General features: G+C 30.1%; 2 protein-coding genes across 4 annotated transcripts; both read right to left on the bottom strand.

Moving 5' to 3' along the window:
- Positions 1 to 1,847: 1,847 nt before the first annotated feature.
- Positions 1,848 to 14,548, bottom strand: LOC132951227 (UDP-glucosyltransferase 2-like). Of its 2 annotated transcripts, none has more exons than XM_061023007.1 (4): positions 14,304 to 14,548; positions 7,254 to 8,113; positions 4,060 to 4,232; positions 1,848 to 1,949 (listed from the first exon to the last, which is right to left on the bottom strand). In XM_061023007.1, exons 2-4 carry the CDS (start codon positions 8,082 to 8,084, stop codon positions 1,907 to 1,909), a joined length of 1,047 nt encoding a protein of 348 aa, XP_060878990.1. In that variant the 5' UTR covers positions 8,085 to 8,113; positions 14,304 to 14,548; the 3' UTR covers positions 1,848 to 1,906. The 2 variants fall into 2 exon arrangements, with proteins under 2 accessions (XP_060878990.1, XP_060878991.1); XM_061023008.1 differs by lacking the exon at positions 14,304 to 14,548 and adding an exon at positions 12,248 to 12,376 and having other exon boundaries at positions 1,850 to 1,949.
- On the bottom strand, positions 5,502 to 7,247 carry LOC132951228 (uncharacterized). 2 transcript variants are annotated; one of them, XM_061023010.1, is made up of 3 exons: positions 6,561 to 7,247; positions 5,956 to 6,309; positions 5,502 to 5,892 (listed from the first exon to the last, which is right to left on the bottom strand). In XM_061023010.1, exons 1-3 carry the CDS (start codon positions 6,673 to 6,675, stop codon positions 5,816 to 5,818), a joined length of 546 nt encoding a protein of 181 aa, XP_060878993.1. In that variant the 5' UTR covers positions 6,676 to 7,247; the 3' UTR covers positions 5,502 to 5,815. The 2 variants fall into 2 exon arrangements, with proteins under 2 accessions (XP_060878993.1, XP_060878992.1); XM_061023009.1 differs by having other exon boundaries at positions 5,502 to 6,309.
- Positions 14,549 to 21,634: the final 7,086 nt, after the last annotated feature.

The following is a 21,634-nucleotide window of genomic DNA, read 5'->3' as shown; positions in this document are numbered from 1 at the left end:
GTATGCATGATAGTGAAAAACTTATCGTACGTATATTATATTATTATAAAGTTTAAAAATAAAACTCGTTCCTCATAATATATATTATAATAACCTCTATATTCGGCTTTGTCTCCTCCTCGCCGTTGTCTGAAATTCCACTTAACAATAATACATAACTCGCTGTGGTATACTCTCGGAGGAAAACAAACGATTGGACTTACACAGACACGGACGAGTGTTTCCTGTCTCAAATCATACGGGAAAACATTTTTAATGTTTTTTCGCGTGTAACTCCGACAACATTTTACACCATGAGTTGCGAAGCCCGCAGTGTTGAGTTTTAGAAAGCAAAAAAATCGAATCAGTTCAACATTTAAAACCTTTTTTTAGATTTATATTTCGTTTATTTTACATTTGATACAATACCAACTCTTTTCTATTTTCTATCGCATCATTACGGTTAATAAAAAAAATCTAATTAAAATGTTTGAACGTGCTTGTTTTCGTATAATCTGTTTATTATTGTAGTCGTACAGCTCATTATGTCCAATCTAAATCTTGTTGTCACATTTAAAACTGTACCAATTTAATCACCCGTAATTTTATTTTTGTCAAAAGTTTAAGTCTGACGCTAAAATTTTCGGCAGTAAAAAAACCTCCTTTCAGTAACCAAGTATAAATACAAATCGGTCAAAAAAATTGAAAACACTATTCGTTGTAATTACTATAATTAGTTATCAGTTTTTAATATCACGTACTTATAAAAATAATACATCATAATATTTTAATTATTTTATGAAGTCATTATTATCCACCTTGTAGTTATTCGGCTGCTCCTGTTTAATATAGCTTATAAAATTTATAACGACGGTCGACAGACAACTGTAATGTAAATATTTGAATATAAATTGTTTTTTTTTTTTTTTATATAATCGTAGGTAATAAGAAAAATCTTCACACGCCTAAAGATATGTCTCTAAAATATTGCGAGATGGATATTACATAATATTATAGTGCCTATGTCGGAGAACTTGATTATAATACACCACTGTACGGAAGTTAAATTTGGTTTTACTGCTTTAATGTCTATCTATAATAATAGTACGTGCATAAACCTATTATAATATTATATTTCTTTTGTCAGCTAACAATGTTGAGGAATTCCTTAGTCTTGCTAAGTACCTATTTGCAATATTATCACACGTACTTGAAAGGTTTTCGATAAGTGTGCTAGGCCAATAATTATTACTCGTGTTCTTAAATAGATTTAGTCAGATTTTTGTTGAATTTACGTTTCAAGAGTTCTTATACTGGTTGTCTGGTTTATGATCAATAATAGCTACCTATATAAAGCATTTAAGTTTATTATGATGGTGCATATCATGACACACGTGAGTAGACTTTGTGAGTAACTTTTTGTCTGTAAATACATTTTATAATATTGCAACTGAAATTACTTATATTAAACGAATCCATCCATCGATGTAACAGAAACTTTTAATTTTATATATTTTATGTTGTAGGTACGGTACGGACATTTCATTATTATAATATTAAGTTTACCTACGACCTATCTACCTATACGATAAAAAATATTTCGTCCCACTCAACGATCGATTAATTGAAAATCATGCTAATAATATTATACCCTGCAAAAAGGGACTGCTGTAGCAAAGTAAATTCACTCAATTTTGGTCTGTGTACCTGCGTATACATTTTAACTCGTTCCGTTTCCTTTCAAGGAACTTAAATTAATAAATATATATATATACACACACATTTATGATGTTTCATAGTTTCATTACAAAAGTTTTTATTCAGAATTTTACAAACACCATATTATGTTTGACTTTGATCATGGATTTGATAAACTTACGCTGTGTTCGGACTTCGGTCAATAATGATATGTGCATTACTGTTGTTATTATATTATTATAGTTACATGTCGATCATGCAACTCGATGAATCTAAAAACAACATTATTCAATCAAAAACATTATTTTCCAATTTGCATAATAATAGGACACCACTATTATTTTTTTTTACACACACAATGCAGTTAGGTACATTAAACATTTTGCGGACATATAAAAAAACGAACTAAACCCTAAAATAGGGGTACATAATTATAATAATATACGTGTTGTGTTAAAAAGTTTGACGTTCAAAGTTGCGTCATAAATAATTCAAGGGTCTTCGTAATATGACATAATTTATTGTGTTTACAAGATTCGGCTGCAGAAATATGTGTTTAATTAGGATGTATAAAATGTCCTTCAGACCGGAAATCGCTGCTAGTGCATAAAATCATGCCTGCTGAAATATCGGAAGTACCTTTATAATATCCATTCTTTTGTCGCAACAATTAATCATGTTACGGAAATATTAAAGTTATTGTCCAAAACAATGATGGTAGGTACCAATTATTGCTTCATTCTGTACCGTTTTAATACAATGGTAGGTAGGTATAAAAAGCAATAATAATAGTAATAATAATAATAACGAATTTCAACATCGTCCGTTGCCGTAACGTTTTATTATTTTATTACAGCACGCCTACTCTTATTTTTTCCACGTTTTAGTACAATAAATATATTATAATGTACATGTTTTGCTTTTGTTTTGGCTTTTTCATTCGGATTAAAGTATTCAACTGTACATAATTGTTATTTCAGATTCTGAGCGGAGCGATGAATGTATTGATTTTACAATGATGGGTTTTTAAATTTTTTTTATTCTATAGTGTCTGTCGTCACCTTTTAGAACAGTAAAAGTGCTTGGATTTTCTTCAACAGTAACTTTTCTGATAGGAAAGTGAATCTAATTAGTACTTTAGGGGTTCAAAAGTAAAAATTTCACAGTAATTTTCAAAAGCGACGTGAAAACAAAAGATAATATGGGAATTTTTACGCAAAATTTGTTTTCGAGAAAATCGATTTTGGTTTTTGGTGTAACTTTAAAACAAATGACTGTAGGGACATGACATTTTGACTGAATGTTTATAATTGCATTTCCTATACACCATAACATTTTCCAAATATTTTGACTTATTTTGAGCTGTTTACGGACATTGTCAATTTCCATTTTTTTTAGTTTTTTTTTCTATAAATATCAATAAAATTTAATCTGTTGGGTAAAAAAGCTTGAAAATGTAATAGAAGGCTCCTAGGTTATTGTTTCAAAGGCAGATAAAAAAAATTAAAAATCCTTGGTCACAGTTTTTATTTATAAGCATTAAAAGTTCAAATATTGACAAAATACGGAAATATCACGAAAATTAGCATATTATTTTGAGTTTAGAATTCATAACAATTTTTCTTTTTAAATCTAAGATTTGAAAATGTAATACAAGATTATCCATAAGTTTATCTACCTTTATCAAAAAAAAAATGTCTATAAGAAAGTCAAATTAAATTTTTATGAGCGTTTGAAATTCATATTTTTACAACATTTGATAATCACTCGATTTCTCGTGTAACGATTTTCTTATTTTGTTGTAATTAAAAAACGTATGACTGTAGATACTTGAAAGTTTCACTGAATGTTTATATTAGCATTTTCTATACATGATAAAATTTTGAAAATAATTTGACACTTTTTGAGCTGTTTACGGACATTGTCTGTTTACAATTTTTTTAGTTTTTTTTTATATGAATATCATTAAAATTTTAATTGTTGAGTAGAAAAGCGTGAAAATTGAAAATAAGACTCTTGATATATTGTTACAATAGCAGTTAAAAAATATTGAAAATATACAGGCATAAATTTTTTTTTATAAGTATTTAAAGTTCAAATTTTGAAAAAATTTATCAAAATTAAAATGTAATAATTATTTTGTAGTTAAAAATGTATAAAATGTTCAACATTTGTAGCTAAGGATTAAAAATTTATAACAAGGCTCCACGTAAATAGGTTATATATAAATTACTTTATTCGCAATAATATCACCAAATATACTTGGTAATATCATAGGCTGACGGACCGTTTTCGCTCAGAAACGTTTTTCTTATACAATGATATTATATCATTGAATTCAAACTTAACACCATCCATTACAGTGACCCACTTGTAACCTACTGTTTGTCCTCCATTTCGCCTTCGTATTTCCACAAAACCTTTTGCGGAACCTGAGCGAGTGCCTCTCGTAACGAGCTCAGTACGTTCTCCGGTAACGATGCTATCGATACCACGGAACCGAATGTGAAGTAGATCACTCCCTGAGGTGCGTCGTCGATGAATTCCAAAATGTCCTGTTAACCGGTAGCGTAAAAAAATATATATACAATTTTCAAAGACCTGCATAGTCCTACAAACATGATGAAATCAAAAGGACCTATAAGAGCGTATAACAAATAATTTACGTTCGCCAGTTCAAGTCTACCCTAGTACATTATAATGTTTAAGTTAATCGACATATTATAACGTTTGAAGATGGGTAACAACATTCTGTGTGTTTATTTTAGTGTTTTTTCGATATTTTAATTTTTCTGATGAGCTATGAACATTCTTAAATTATTGTAATATTTTACTCATATATTATGAGCTATTTGAGACTCATAAATTTATAAGTTTGCGTTGTTACGTTCTTGAAAGATGCTGACAACAATTAATATTTCACTAAAGACGACATCCAGATCTGCGCACGTATTTTTTTTAAAGGTAAACACTAACTTTTTTTGTAACTTGTAAGGTTTATCGCTATTAGAATTTTTTATTTTCTAGATTTGAAATCATCAAAAAATATTTTTTTTGCAAACAAATTATACTTCTTAATCTACATTTATATCGACGTGAAATTTAAAAAAATGTACTAAGTTAATTAAACAATTAGAAATATAAATAATTTACAATGTAGTCACCTATAGGTATACATTTAGTTGAAATTATAATTTTTATTTTTTTAATGTGAATTTAGATCGACATCCAACTATCCAAAAAAAAATATTATTATACGTCATATTTTACATTTTTTTTTACATTTTAAACCTAGTAAGTATTTATAACTATAAATGCTGATAAAGAATTATCAAGCTTCATTAATATGCGAGTAGGAGCTATATTGGTTATTACTTATTATTAATATCATATATTATTATATAACACATCGTCTTCCGTCTTAGTCTATCGCTAAAATTATAAATTTATAAACGAACTATTTAACGACAACGTCAGATTAATGATTTTTTTTTCGTGTGGTATACTTGTATTTCAATTGAGGGGGTAAATGCGTTGGCATTAAATGCCCCTATAAGTGGTTGATACCGAGTTGCGGTCGAGATTATAACAGGTAAAAAAAAAAATCCGAGTTGCGGTCGGGATCAAAACAGGTTAAATATCAAAATAGGTAAAAATCCTAGTTGTGGTAAAAAAATATGATTAATAATTATTATGTTTTTAATATTGACATAGTTGCATATTATTATGCTAAATACAAAAATGAAACGGTCAAAATACGTTACGTCAAAATACAAATTTATAGTTAGTTTATTTAGTTTATTAAATTATAATAAAGTCACATTTTAAAATACAAAACACACATTCAACGAATAAAATTAATACATTTATAATATTAAACCGGTTCATATTTGTATGATACACATTTCACAAATGTCAGCGAGTCAATTTGTTTTTTCAAATACTGTTGTATTTTATTTTTAATACATTTCTGATTTATGCTCTCGCTTTTTTTATTAGTTTCCAAAACTAAAAACACATTTCCCACTTCATCTGGAGGGAGAAAAGTCAATCCAAAAAAGTAGTGTAACCATTTTCCAATTTCCGAGTTCTTATTCTTGTACTCTAAAGTCAGTCCTAATCCCATTATTTTTCTCCATCAGGCTTGACTGAGATGAAATCTGCATCCAATCAAAGTGGTGTCCGGGAATTCTTTTCTTGGAGCTTGAAGAATTCCTTTTTCAAAATCAGAAACTATATGTTGTGGTTTAAATATTAAATTAATTTCCAAACATTTACTTTTCAGCGTAGACATAACAGTTGTGTACGATAAATCTTTTTTATCTTTTAATAAACTTAGTGCAACAGGAACATATTTGTTATTTTTGAAACCAATAACTGTAAACATCTGCTGAAATAATTTTGTACAATAGTTAAAAGTGGCATCCACTAAAATAGTTTCAACACTGCACATGAATTTCAAATTACTTTCGCATGAAAATATTATTATATTGCATGATTTATCGTTGAATATTACTAAATTTTCTCTTTTCGTACATATCACTTCGTCCATATCCAAATAGTCATGTACATCGTCCATACATTTTGGTAACTTTGGTAATCGTTGTAATTTTGCACGATTAATATTTTTCCCTAAAAATCAATAGTTTGGAATTTAAATAGGTAGAAAAATGAAAACGAAAATAAACAAAAAAACGTTGTTAATTTGAAATCAGAAATTTTGAATTTTCTAATTTTTATAAAAATTATAATTATGATTTAAAATTTAAATATTAAGAACAATAAAGATTAATTAAAAATAACTATTATAATTTATGAGAAATTTTGTATTACATTTTAAAATTTTAGGTATTTCACCTATATTATTAATTTAATTTATTTACCTATGCGAATCATGTCTCTGTCTGTGAATGTATTCAAAATATTGACATCTTTCTCCACCTCTTGACGAATTATTTTCCTTGGCCTTTCCGAAAATGATAATTCATCAGCCTTCATTTTTACCGAGTTGTTTATCTTCTGTCTGTCTTTTTATGGTCATTTTGCGTTCTTGAAAATAAGTGTTTTTCCCCGATAGTGTAGAGTTTTGCATTGCAATTTTTATTAGTGCAACTCCAAGACATTTCTCCTGTCTTAAGCAGACGGTACTCTCTAAATTTAAAATTATTTAATACAAGCAAAATTTTCCCTTTTTCACTATACATTACAGATAGTTGTGACATTTTGACGTGTTGATACAAAAACGTCTTGCAATAGACTAAACGATATAACGTTGACTTACGTTGACGTACGATAACATTGTCGATAAAGCTCGCGTCTCGTATCATAATAATTGGTGTAATAATATGTGAAAATAATAAATTACAAAATTTTGGCAACATTCCATATTATCGAAAATTGGATAAGAGTTCATCGGATAATCGATAACCGGATACTGACCGCAATTAAGACGTTAATTTTACCTTCAATATTATTAAGACCGCAATTCGTCTATTGCGACCGCAACTCGGACAATACCCTATAAGTATAGCTTTACTCCCCCCTTTAGCATTAATTCCCCTATTGGCAATAATTACATTCGGTAACCGTTTGGGCGTGGTCAGATGTATTCCACCGATTTGGACGACGTCCGGCGAGAGCGGCCGAGCCGGTTCGGTGATGAAGTGCGTGTTGCTGAAAATCAGCGACGGTCTGACCAGGTCCACCGCGTCGTACGGTCTCGGATCGGCCCACCGGAGCTGCCATTCGGCGTACCACGTCAGCGTCGAACAGTACACCGTCAGCGCCGCGTTGGCAAGACGCTCGGCGAACGTTTTGGGCACGCCTCGGCGGGACAGCAAGTGACCGCCGGCCGCCGGGTTCGGTACGTGGCCGGTCAACGAACGTTCCAGATACGTGACGATCGGCGGCGGGACCACGTACAGCACGGGCACGTTGAGCGCCGTGGCCACGTACGCCACGCACTCGGACACCAACGGTTCGGTGACGACCAGGTCGAATCGCCGCTTCGCCGCCCCGTCCAAGATGTCCACCATGCGTCGTTGTTCGTAGATCGTGTCGCATCCCGACCGTGTGGCCCGCATCATGTTCGTCATCAACTTTCGCGTGGTGCCGAACGTCTCGAACAAGAACGTAGCGTTTAGGCCCACACGCGCTTTCATTGGCCCGGACACGTCCACCTCTGTGTAGCCGTCCCGGTCGCCGTCAACGAACGGCGTGAACACGGTAACTGTGTGACCATGGTCGGTCAGCGCTCGCAGTACGGCCCGCATCATGTTCCAGTGGCTCCGTCCCGGGCTCGGCTGCACGGCCAGGATGTTCGCGGCGCCGGCCGGCGTCCACTGCTGCAGGATCAGTGCGGGACACGCGCAAAACGCGATCAACTGCAACACCGCACAACTCGACATTGTTCTTTCCTGTTATCGGCAACTGTAACCTGTGACACAATGCAAATATTATAATATATTATTCGTCTGCATCAGTGGTTCTAAACGTTTTTACATCCGCGAGTCACACCTACAAATTCTAAAAATGGTCGGTACCACTTGAAAAATGTATACCAAACACTTGGTTTAGGGACTTAAAGGAACTGATAAAAAATTACCATCTTTGGGCGGTAGACATAAGTGAAAACTTCAACTAAAAAATGTTGATTATTGGTTTATAATCAAGTTAAAAAAAGCGGGTAAGTGGATGTCGCTCTGCTGTACAGTAGGTTACAAGTGAGTCAATGTATAATGGATTGTATTAAACTTAAATTCAATGATATTATATCATTGTATAAGAAAAACGATTCTGAGCGGAGACGGTTTATCAGTCTGGATTTTAGATTCTGAGCAAAGCGATGAATGTACTGATTTTATAATGATGGGTTTTTTTTTATTTTAGATTCTGAGCGAAGCGATGAATGTATTGATTTTACAATGATGTGTGTTTTTAAATTTTTTTATTTTTTTTTGTGTCTGTCATCATCTTTTAGGACAGTAAAAGTGCTTGGATTTTCTTCAACAGTAACTTTTCTGATAGGAAAGTGAATCTAATTGGTACTTTGGTTTCCCAGTAGTTTTCAAAAGCGACGTGAAAAACAAAAGAAAAATTAAGGAAAAACGGGAATTTTTAAGCAAAATCTGTTTTCGAGAAAATAGATTTTGGTTTTTGGTGTAACTCTAAAACAAATGACCGTAGGGACATGAAATTTTGACTGAATGTTTATATTATCATTTTCTATACACTATATTACTTTGAAAATAATTTGACTCTTTTTGAGCTGTTTACGGACATTGTCAGTTAAAATTTTTTTTAGTTTTTTTTCTATAAATATAAGCGTGATATAATAAAAAGCGTGAAAATTTAATATAAGGCTCCTGATATATCGTTCTAATAGCAGTTGAAAAATATTAAAAATACATAGGTACAATTTTTTTTGTATAAGCATTTAAAGTTTAAATTTTGACAAAATTTATCAAATTTATTTAGTAATTATTTTGTAGTTAAAAATGTATAAAATGTTCAACTTTTATAGCTAAGGATTGAAAATTTAAAACAAGGCTCCACGTAAATAGGTTATATATAAATTACTTTATTCACAATAATATCATCAAATGTATTTGGTAATATCATAGGCTGACTGACCTAACCGTTTTCGCTCAGAATCGTTTTTCTTATACAATGATATTATATCATTGAATTCAAATTTAACACCATCCATTACAGTGACCCACTTGTAACCTACTGTACAGCAGGGCGACATTCACTTACCCAACTTTTTTTAAATTGTTATTATTTATTTTATTATAGCCTTTAAGTTAAATTAATATTATAACATTATCATTTTTTATTCGTCGCTACGGTGATAAACAAAGCGTTAGAAATTAAAATCCCATTTTAAGCGGTTTTTTGTAATTTGTCAGTAGTTTTCCAGTGGCATTAAATTACTTTTGAGAAAATCAAAAAATGACCTCTTTAAAGTATCATCTTGATCCAATTTTCTAAAAGATAAGGTACTATATATTGAAATCGAAGCACTCCTTCTGATAGAAATTTTTGTATATAGGATATAAAAAAAATAAAAAATAAACACCATTGTAAAACCACTAGCTTCCTCGCTCCGCTCAGAATCTAAAATGGGTGGACTTAATTGTATCAGGTAGGTGCGTAGTAGGTATGTGATAACTGATAACTGATAAATAAGCATTATTAATGTCTTATAAAAACGGCTATTTTTCATTTTTACAATTTACAGTTCCTCAATAGTTAAATTATTTGCATCATTATTATCATATTTAATAAATTTAATTATTGGCTTATGATAACTACGATAGGTTACAAATTTACAATATTATATGGGATTTGATATTATATTATTTATGGTATATCTTTGTGGTATAAGAGCCACTATTCGCTGATGAACGCGCGCACATATTGAATGTTTATGTACTATTATAGATGATGCATTGTATTGAAATCGTTAAATTTGTCAGTGTCACACTGGCATTTATATTTTCACGTCTTAACTCCCATGATTCAAGGGGAAAGATAAGCCTCCTCGAGAGGCTATTTCACTAAAAAAAAATTTGCAACCTTATGTATTAATTATAAAAATATATAGAATTTATAGAATAAAAAGTAGAATCAAATGTCATGTTTAATTATTATAATTTGTATTATTGTTTATATTTTATATATTGTCATCATCTAAATTATGATTCTAAGATACTAATATCCTCCATGCCGTGGTTTAAATGCATTTGTTGTTTGGCCTGGCCTGGCCTCATCATATGTAACTGTATAATTAGGTGCATTTTAATGTATTTTATTTAGCCTGTTACGAAAAACGATAAGCACTTAACAATATTTTGTAACTTTACTATATAAGTTATTTTTTGTTACTAAAATACATTTGGAGGTTAAGGAAACGACGTTCTCTTTGAACCGAAATCTATGGACAGGTATGTATCATGTACGGTAGTCAGCAAAAGTGCGATGCGGTTAAATTGGTATTTGGTAGTATACTTAGTAAATAATATTAAATTTATATTCAATGTATTAAAACATTTTTAATTTTAATGAAAAAAAAACAATGGCTATTAATATATTTTAATCTTAATACAAACAATGTGCTTGTTTTCTGTTTAATAATAACGTTTGAAGTAGGGTCATTGGACTCCCCCCCTTCTATCAGGCCGACCCGTCTTGTATACTTGTATCCTCCATATTACCCATTGTATAGATTATTACAGATTGACGATTGTATATATTCTTGTTTTATAATAAAAAAAAATAATAATAATAATAATAACGTTTGGATGTAGGTACTCATAATGTTGAGAAATGTTTCCATTATAAATAGGGAAAAATACAACACGAATTTATACGCACACTCCGATACCGTACACACTTCACGTACAGCTTATTCGCGACTTTTACTGTCTACTGCTATTTTCGGACACATATATTGGTCATTATATAATTCGACAATATTCGGAAAGACGCGATAATATTGGGTTATCGATAACGCGATAACGCTGGCTAGATGTAGCGACTATCTCGAAAATCCCCGAATTAAGTATAATCTTACAATATAACTGTATGCAAAATTATTGTTGATTTAAAAAAATCATTATTTACCACGTGGCTAGCGCCTCCCCTGTCAAGTGCTCGCGCCTTCCAGGGGAAGCGTGCCTTACAGTTTGGGAACCACTGAAGTAGATAAATATTCTACAGAGTGATCCAATGCCTAATTACTAGCTGATCCGGCTGCACACACCGTTGGCCATGAAAAATGAAAACAACTCTTAAAAAAAATTGTGTTCGACTCTTTTTGGGTGTAACTCGCTGCAGTAAATGCAATTCAGCCACTCCGCGTGGTAGGCAATCTGATTCCGTCGGATCACGGACAATGTGCGAAAATTCGATTGTAAGCATGCTCGATCTGCCCGATTACCCAATGGCAACCAATATACAAATAAAATACTAATTTTTACTAATTATTATTTCTCCTATAACCAATAACGACCATTTTATAAACAAAAGTGTCCATCGTAAATCTCAAAATCCCTGTTTGAGCACCTCCCTGATTTGGACCTACCGGTCAAATTATAAATCTAAATCATCCAAGAAACCACTCAAACACACACAAAAATGTCATCAAAATCGGTTCAGCTGTTTAGGAATGCATAAAGGATGACATACAGACAAACATTCATTTTTATATATTATGTATAATATAGATATTAGTGTTATTATTTTTGACCACCCAATTAATTTTTCCAAAACAAATTATACATTAAAACCTTCTCTGTAATTCAAACGGTCCATTAGTGAAAACCATATTGAAATCCGTTGAGTACTTTTTGAGATATGCGCATGCACACAAAAATGGGGCAAAAAATTGGGTTATATTATTGAATTTTTAGTAAGGATCCCAAATACACCTATACCTATAGTGTATACCTTAGCATATTTCAATGCATTTAGCTCTTTATGGTTACTGGTTAGTGTTAACGGTGCATTATAATAATTTAAAATATAATATATCCCATTACAGATTAATAGATTACCCATTACTTACCTATGAACTTTTAAAGATTCACTTGTACAATTGAATATCCTAATAAACTAAAGCCGGAATCGTCGTACATTCGTGTATAAATAGTGGTATATTATTATATAATATGTTAACCAGTTTTGGTAAAAAAATAAAAAGTATATGACCTATGATTAACCGACGATTTAAGTTTATAAAAACTTAAATATGTTTAACTACTAATAATTTAAAATTGATAAATTACAATAGATAAACATTCTTTGAATATATCAATATTAAACGACTGAAATTATGTAATATGTAAAACTAAAATATATTATTTGACTATTTGAAAAAAACTTGTTATTGGAATTAATCATATTTGTTAAAAAAAATTCAACCTCAGTCCATGATAAAAAAAAATTGACTTATTATTTCTAATTATATTTTTTGATAATAAATTGTTTATGTTTTTGACGCTACGTAGGCACTTGGTTATGCGTATTTTCATGACGTGTGGTGTGATGCACATTCTTACAGGGCTTGAAACCGTAACTATTTTTTCCTATTTTGATTTCGATTTCACTTATTTGTATTTATTTATTCCGATTTTGATTTCGGTTAGGTACTCCCAGTTATCAGTTACCGGTTACCGTGACAATTTTTCAGCTAATATAAAACGTTATAATAACGTAATATTATGTTTTAACCGGTTAAGAACCGATTACTGGTACAGTAGTCACTCGATAATTCGAAATTCAGGGGACCGAGTTAAAAATTCGATTTATAGAGGTTTTCGATTTACCGAGTGTTCGAATTATCGAGGGAAAAAAAATTAATTCGAATTAAAGAGAGGTAGAAAATTGTACATAATGTATGTATGTATTACGTTTATTTTTACATTTACTTATTATAAATATTATTACAATGTATATTTTAAAACTATTAATAGATATTTATTTATTATACATACATATTATTATATTTTACATTTATTTTTTAAATTTTTCTAACCAACCCTCACTAGCTTGAAAATTTGTGATACCTAAGTTGGTAGCAAACAACTTAGATTTTTCTTTTAAAATAGGTCCTGATATTGGAATATTATTTTGCCTACTTTAAGTAAACCAAGCCATAAGACATTCTTCCAGATCGGGGTACTCACATTTTTTCTGTCTGATCCGCGATGAATAAGGTGTTAATGTTGTAAGATGGCCCTTTTGTTTTAGTATTGTTGAAAGCGTAGAAGCTGGTATACCAAAACGTAGAGCAACATCTTTTTTTTTTTCACCTGCTTCAACTGCTGCGATCACTTTTTGTTTGTCGGCTATCGACAAACACTTGTACACTTTTACGGGACCCCATATTGCGACTGATTACGTTCGCTACGACTGATTTCGTTTGTTCAATTTCAATAACGGTTTACCCATAGCAGAGGTTTATTTTGGTATAGATTAGGTAGGTAAGATACGATAACATTAAACTATGATAATATTTAACTATCATAATCCTTATATGTACATATGAACGTACATATAATCGTGTTTAAAGAAATTCGAATTATAGAGATTCGTGAAAAAAAAATTCGAATTGTAGAGTGTGTCTCACCGACAGACATTTCGAATTATCGAGGGGACCGGAATACCCCAGACAGCAATTTTATGATTAATAATATTATTATAACATTGTAACAACGAATAATATTAGTATAACGTTATTATAATACTATAATAATATTATCATTACAAAATGCTGTCTGGGACATGTATTTTTTTCTAATTATAGAGGTTTTCTCAGGGGACTTAGCGTTTAGTTCGATTTATGGAGTTTTTCGAATTATCGAGGTTCGAATTATCGAGTGACTACTGTATTTATAAATACTGACTACCGTTACGTATGAACTAAAATAATAATATGTTTAATTTATTTTAGCTACATAAATGATTATAAGCTCGTAGCTACTAATGGTTTAATAAATAATAACTTCATAAAACTATTGTTTTTACATCATACTATTATATCTTCATTGTTTTTCCCTAGTCTAAATTCTTGTAATAATAATTCAAATAATTGGTATTGTACATTTCTATTTCCTACTTACCTATAATATAAAATACCATTGGTTGGTAATTACGGTACTCGATAGCCGATAGTCCCGGTCTCTCTCATCGTATGTTGTACTTGGAAATCTAAAAATAGCTTGATTCCTATAACAACACGAATATTGTATTAAGTATACGGGTACAAAGGTGTAGAACAATTTTTTATTAGAAAACTGGTATTCAATCGGTTACCGGTAACCGACATTTTTTGGTAGCGGTTATCACTTAACGGTAACCTGTAATTTTGAATATAGTACCGGTAATTGGTTACCACTAACAACAGAACCGGTACAAAACCGGTAACTGGTATCCAATACATATTGTCTGCCAAAATTTAATCATTATACACATTATCCTGGCATTTTATAAAATGCTGAATTTTTACTTTGACAGTAAAATAATATATATTTTTGAATTTTATGAGAAAAATAATTATTAATTATCATTATTATGACTTTGGTATTATTAGCTTTAGGGCCCAAGAAATTCCTTTTCATCAGGGCTTCAAAATAATAGTTGCACCACTGAGTATTGTGTTATTATTTATTTATAAAATATAAATAAAGTTCGACATAGAGTTTTTTCTTCCATCATACAATATTAATGATGTAAATATTAATTTTAAACGATGTGGCACGATCTATTGGCGAAATTATATACTACGTAATGTTCCCTGGGGCCTCAAAATGTCTTAATCCGGGCTTGAGTAAATGTGAGTTCAGCACAATTTTATGTGGTCAGTTTTAATATTGGAGTAAATTGATTTACTGTCAATGGTAAGAAAATAATCAGTTTTTTAAAGCAAGAAATGAGTACGTGAAATATCAGTAAAATCACAATTTAAAAATACACATAATATCACACTTTAAAATTAAAACATTGCACAAACCTGACGTAAAAACAGATAACGTTCTAACGTCCATTATTGGCGCAACTATGGATATGCTGAGGAGACATGTGGTGCACCCCCAAAAAATAAAAGACTTTCCATTATATATTACTTCAATGTACATGATGACTGCAGCGTCGCGTAAGTTTTCACACCACTATGCTCATTAAACGACATTATATATTTATATTACATCGTCCACGTTGTTTAAAAACATTAAGTATTACACGTGGCACGTATTTTTTTTATTATGGTGTCCCCTGTAGGCCTATCCATATTGCAAGCGAGAACACGCGAACGCCGGTCGACTATAATATTGTAATTTACATAGATCGGTATACAGCGAAAAGTGCACTACACTACTCTTGTACAACATTTTTGGCTATTTATGCATCGATAAAACATAATTTAATATAGATAAATAAAAATCGAATTGAACGTTGAATAGGTTTTAATTTAAAATTTTTAATTTTGTCGCAACACGTAATTTGCTCATTTTCGGCTTACTATAGCGTTGAATTTTAGCGTGTTTCAGCCTCTGGAAAGGTGAGCTAGGCTGCTGGCGACGAGGGATTTATATATTTATCACTTAGTATTTTAAGTCATAATAAGTCCAAGAGGAGTTAAAATACATTAGTTTTAAGTTATTAGGATGATATCCCCCCGATCCTTATTTAAAACAGTGTCTTAATATTATAACTAGGGTTTTAAAATTTCATGAAATTTATTTTCTTGAAATATTTCATTTTGATGCAAAATAAAAATAAAATGCTTATTATACCTAAAAGTTTATAGTCATCAACTTCTAAGTGAATATTTTTAAAAGTTGGTTTATTGTATGAAACAAAAAAAATATGTAACATATTTAATATAATTTATAAGTTGTTTAACAAATCTATAATAGTTATAACAAACAATATGATCTAAGACGTATTAAATAATGAGCCCAGAGCACCTTCATATCACTCAGCCACATATGCACACATATTATAAGTCTTTTGTACACTTTATAATAAATAATTACTCAAAATACACTATAATTTCATTCATTGTTGGAATTGACTTCAACTTTATTTCAAACCATTATCTTTTGGATCGCTGATATACAACAATATTTTAAAACTCATGTAAAAAAAGGTGAGTAAGTGGATGTCACTCTGCTGTACAGTAGGTCACAAGTGGGTCACGGTAATGGATGGTGTTAAAATTGAATTCAATGATATAATATCATTTTTTAAGAAAAACGATTCTGAGCGAAAACATTTTACAATTTACATTTTTTGGAAGCGGTTATCACTTAACGGTAACCTGTAATTTTGAATAAAGTACCGGTATTTGGTTACCACTAATAACAGAACCGGTACAAAACCGGAAACCGGTTACCAAAAAATGTTTGGTTAAATTAATAACGGTTTCAAGCCCTGCTTAGATTATTATGTATAAATTATAATAATGTTATATGCTAGTGAAATTTCCTGCTCTGAATAATAACAAATATCTAAGCAACTAAGCCTGAAAATTGTTATTACTATTATAGTCGCATTTTATGGTTTATTATATTTTGTCTAACATTGTACTTTGTACTTCAAACACCCACTATTAAAATTCGCCACTCGTCCATCCAGTACGGAATAATGAAGCTAATATCCACATGGGTCGACAGACTATAATAATATAAAAGGTGGATAAGTGGATGTCGCTCTGTTGTACAGTAGGTTACAAGTGGGTCACTGTAATGGGTGGTGTTAAATTTGAATTCAATGATATAATATCATTGTATAAGAAAAACGATTCTGAGCGAAAACAGTCAGTCAGCCTATGATACTACCAAGTATATTTGATGATATTATAGTAAATAAAGTAATTTATATATAACCTATTTACGTGGAGCCTTGTTTTAAATTTTTAATCCTTAGCTATAAAAGTTGAACATTTTATAAATTTTTAACTACAAAATAATTATTAAATTTTAAATTTGATAATTTTTGTCAACATTTGAACTTTAAATGCTTATAAAAAAAAATTGTGCCTATGTATTATTAATATTTTTCAAGTGCTGTTAGAAAGATATATCAGGAGCCTTATATTAAATTATCACGCTTTTTTACCCAACAAATAAAATTTTATTGATATTTATAGAAAAAAAAAACTAAAAAAATTGAAAACTGACAATGTCCGTAAACCGCTCAAAAAGAGTCAAAATATTTTCAAAATGTTATGGTGTATAGAAAATGCTAATATAAACATTCAGTGAAATTTTCAAGTATCTACGGTCATTTGTTTTAGAGTTACACCAAAAACCAAAATCGATTTTCTCAAAAACAGATTTTGCGTAAAAATGTCAGTTTTTCTTTAATTTTTCTTTTGTTTTTCAAGTCGTTTGTGAAAACTACTAGGAAATTTTTACTTTTGACCCCCCAAAGTACCAACTAGATTCACTTTCCTATCAGAAAAGTTACTGTTGAAGAAAATCCAAGCACTTTTACTGTCCTAAAAGGTGATGACAGACACAAAAATAAAAAAAAATTAAAAAAAAAACAGTACAACAGTTGTCGGTGTGGGGTCCTCTTAATATAAATGACCACAGGTATATGTTAATATAATAATATATTGATTTAATTTACACATAAATGGTATTTCATTAATTAACAAACAATTGAGTAAAGTTTGTAGTGAAAGTACCTTAACTACAACTTTTGGGTTTAAAATAAGTTGGGCACGACAGTACAACGCTCGTGGGTATAGCGTCCTCTTAACATAAAAGATCTCTCACTTGTTGATGTCGTTACAGGTAATACGGCAAGAATAAGTAATAGTTGTCGTATGTTTGGGAAATATCCACCTTCAGTCTCTTTGAATGCTTCCATACCTGTGCTGATTTTTGATTTTTTTTTCTGGTTGTTTAGCCCAATGTAACTGCCACAACATGATTTCAGCTATAAAAAGGTGGATAAGTGGATGTCGCTCTGCTGTACAGTAGGTTACAAGTGGGTCACTGTAATGGATAGTGTTAAATTTGAATTCAATGATATAATATCATTGTATAAGAAAAACGATTCTGAGCGAAAACGGTCAGTCAGCCTATGATATTACCAAGTATATTTGATGATATTATTGTGAACAAAGTAATTTATATAAAACCTATTTACGTGGAGCCTTGTTTTAAATTTTCAATCCTTACTCCTTAGCCATAAAAGTTAAACATTTTATACATTTTTAACCACAAAGTAATTAATAAATTATAAATTTGATAAATGTTGTCAAAATTTGAACTTTAAATACTTATAAAAAAAAATTGTGCCTATGTATTATTAATATTTTTCAAGTGCTGTTAGATATATCAGGAGCCTTATATTAAATTATCACGCTTTTTTACCCAACAAATAAAATTTTATTGATATTTATAGAAAAAAAAACTAAAAAAATTGAAAACTGACAATGTCCGTAAACAGCTCAAAAAGAGTCAAAATATTTTCAACATTTTATGGTGTATAGAAAATGCTAATATAAACATTCAGTGAAATTTTCAAGTATCTACAGTCATTCGTTTTTTAATTACAATAAAATAAGAAAATTGTTACATGAGAAATCGAGTAAATATCAAATAATGTAAAAATATAAATTTCAGACGCTCATAAAAATTTAATTTAAGTTTCTTGTAGACATTTTTTTTTTTTTGATAAAGGTAGACAAACTTATGAGTAATCTTATATTACATTTTCAAATCTTAGATTTAAAAAGAAAAATTTTTATGAATTCTCAACTCAAAATAATTTGCTATTTTTCGTGATTTTTCCGTATTTTGTCAAAATTTGAACTTTAAATGCTTATAAATAAAAACTGTGACTAAGGATTTTTAATTTTTTTCATCTGCTTTTGAAACAATAACCTAGAAGCCTTCTATTAAATTTTCAAACTTTTTTACTCAACAGATAAAATTTTATTGATATTTATAGAAAAAAAAACTAAAAAAATTGAAAACTGACAATGGCCGTAAACAGCTCAAAAAGAGTCAATATTTATAGTCATATTTTGTAAATTTTATGGTGTATAGAAAATGCTAATATAAACATTCAGTCAAAATGTCATGTCCCTACGGTCATTTGTTTTAGAGTTACACCAAAAACCAAAATCGATTTTCTCAAAAACAGATTTTGCGTAAAAATTTCAGTTTTTCTTTAATTTTTCTTTTGTTTTTCAAGTCGTTTGTGAAAACTACTGGGAAATTTTTACTTTTGACCCCCCCAAAGTACCAACTAGATTCACTTTCCTATCAGAAAAGTTACTATTGAAGAAAATCCAAGCACTTTTACTGTCCTAAAAGTTGATGACAGGCACAAAAATAAAAAAAATAAAAAAAAAACACACATCATTGTAAAATCAATACATTCATCGCTTCGCTCAGAATCTAAAATGCAATAGAAATTATTTTGTTAACATAATAGGTACCTAGATATATTTATTATTTTACCTTTTAATTCGTTAAGTGTTCCTGGTAAATCTGATTCATAGAAAGATGCACCTTTTAAAACATCCTCTTCAGATAGAGCATTTAAGTAATTTGGTATAAGTTGTTGTATTTTAAACACTATATTATTTTGATTGTCCAAAAACATAGTCTGAATAGACGTTATAAAATTATCCAAAACGGTGAAATAAACTGTAATTTTAAAATATTCTTCAGTACTTGAAGTAGTTAAATTTGATCGGTGAGCTTGTCTTTTACATATCCGTGGAATTTTAACATCAATATTTAACACGCCTGCTTTAGACATAGCTCGATTAAAAATATCAGTAAATTTTGTATCTTCTCTGTTATTTTTAAGAGCAACCAACACAAGATTTATCATTTCAATACACTTTGTTAAATCTAAATCTGGATTTTGTAGCTGACGTGATATTGGCAAAGTTATTGACAGTTTTTCGACCGCTACTTCCAAAGACAAAATAAATTCAAAATTTAATACTGATTGAAGAAGTCCATTGCATTTTGAAAGTATATTTCCATCTGTATTACCTATCATATTTTCCAAGAATATTATAATATGCAAAAGCATATCCGAAAATCTAAGAATCGCCTCATGAGATTCAACCCATCGCGTTTCGCATAGTTTTATTAAAATAATAGATTTTGATGTCGGTAAATGTTCAGTGATTACTATTTTAAACAAATCAACTCTTTTCGGGGAATCACGTACAAAATTGCATACTTCTTTAACGGTCGAAAATAATTTTTTTATGGGTAGTACATTTCAAGCTTTTAATAATGTTAAATCTAACCGATGTGATGCACAATGTGCATAAGACGCTTTTGGTTGTAAATTAAGAATTCTAGCTTGTACTCCTTTATATTTCCCCGACATATTAGCACCTTCATCGTATCTTTGGCCACGTAAAAATTCTAAACTTAAACCTAATTCCTTCAATTTTTGAATAAATACATTAGCCAAGTTTTCACCAGTACATTCAAATACAGGTACAAAACAAATAAAATTTTCTTTAATTGTACATGTTGTTGTATCTACATATCTAACAGATAAACTCGTTTGTTCAATATGCGCCAAATCTGAAGTTTCGTCACATAAAATTGAATAAAAAACACTGTCCTTCACCTCTTTTATAAGTGTGTCTGTTATGATTGAACCGCATAAATTTATCAATTCATTTTGAACAGTTTTACTGTCAAATGTCGCGTTTTTTGACGCCGATTCAAAATGTTTACGAAAATTTTCATCACCAGCGTCTATTCTAAATAATAACAATTATTTAAATATTCCAATATTTTGATTATTAATTGCTTGAATTTCATGAAGATTTGCTGTATCGTCAATAGGAATCAATTTTTTCAAATTAACATCATCACGGTGTCCTCGCAAAGGAATATTATAACGGCCACAAAAAATAATAGTTTTAATTATGGGAATCAATTTTTTTTTATTTTCTTCAACTGTTTTATTTAATTGATCATCAAGTTGAACTTCAATGGTTTGTTGTTTACCTTCAAAACATTTAATAAATTCCAATGATCGTAAAGTTGCAGTTTTATGATATTCTCTTTCACAGTGTTTTTTTAAAATCATATAAAGCATCTTTGTACTTAATTAAAGGAGTTTCTTTCAAGATTCCAAGCTTTTGTCCCCCAATACCACCCACCTTTGTCCAAAAAGTACACAAACTTTGCAAAAAGCTCCCTTACTTAAATGACTATAAGCTAACCAATTGTATTTATCTATCCATTCAATATGAAAACTTCTACTATGACCGTTTTTATCTTTTGTTACTGGAAAAATATAATTTTTATTTGGAGTCCACGTTTTACTTAAATAATTATAAAGTTCACTTATCTCTTTTCGTATTTTAACATTACATTCCTCTTCAACTGCGAATTCTATATCATACTCTTTAGTATCATTAATTTCCGACGAATTAGTGTAAACAGCT

The sequence above is a fragment of the Metopolophium dirhodum genome, chromosome 8 (genome assembly GCF_019925205.1).
Source record: "Metopolophium dirhodum isolate CAU chromosome 8, ASM1992520v1, whole genome shotgun sequence".
Lineage (NCBI taxonomy): Eukaryota > Metazoa > Arthropoda > Insecta > Hemiptera > Aphididae > Metopolophium > Metopolophium dirhodum.
Note: the sequence above shows the minus strand (reverse complement) of the source record. Positions and strands in the feature narration are given on the sequence as shown.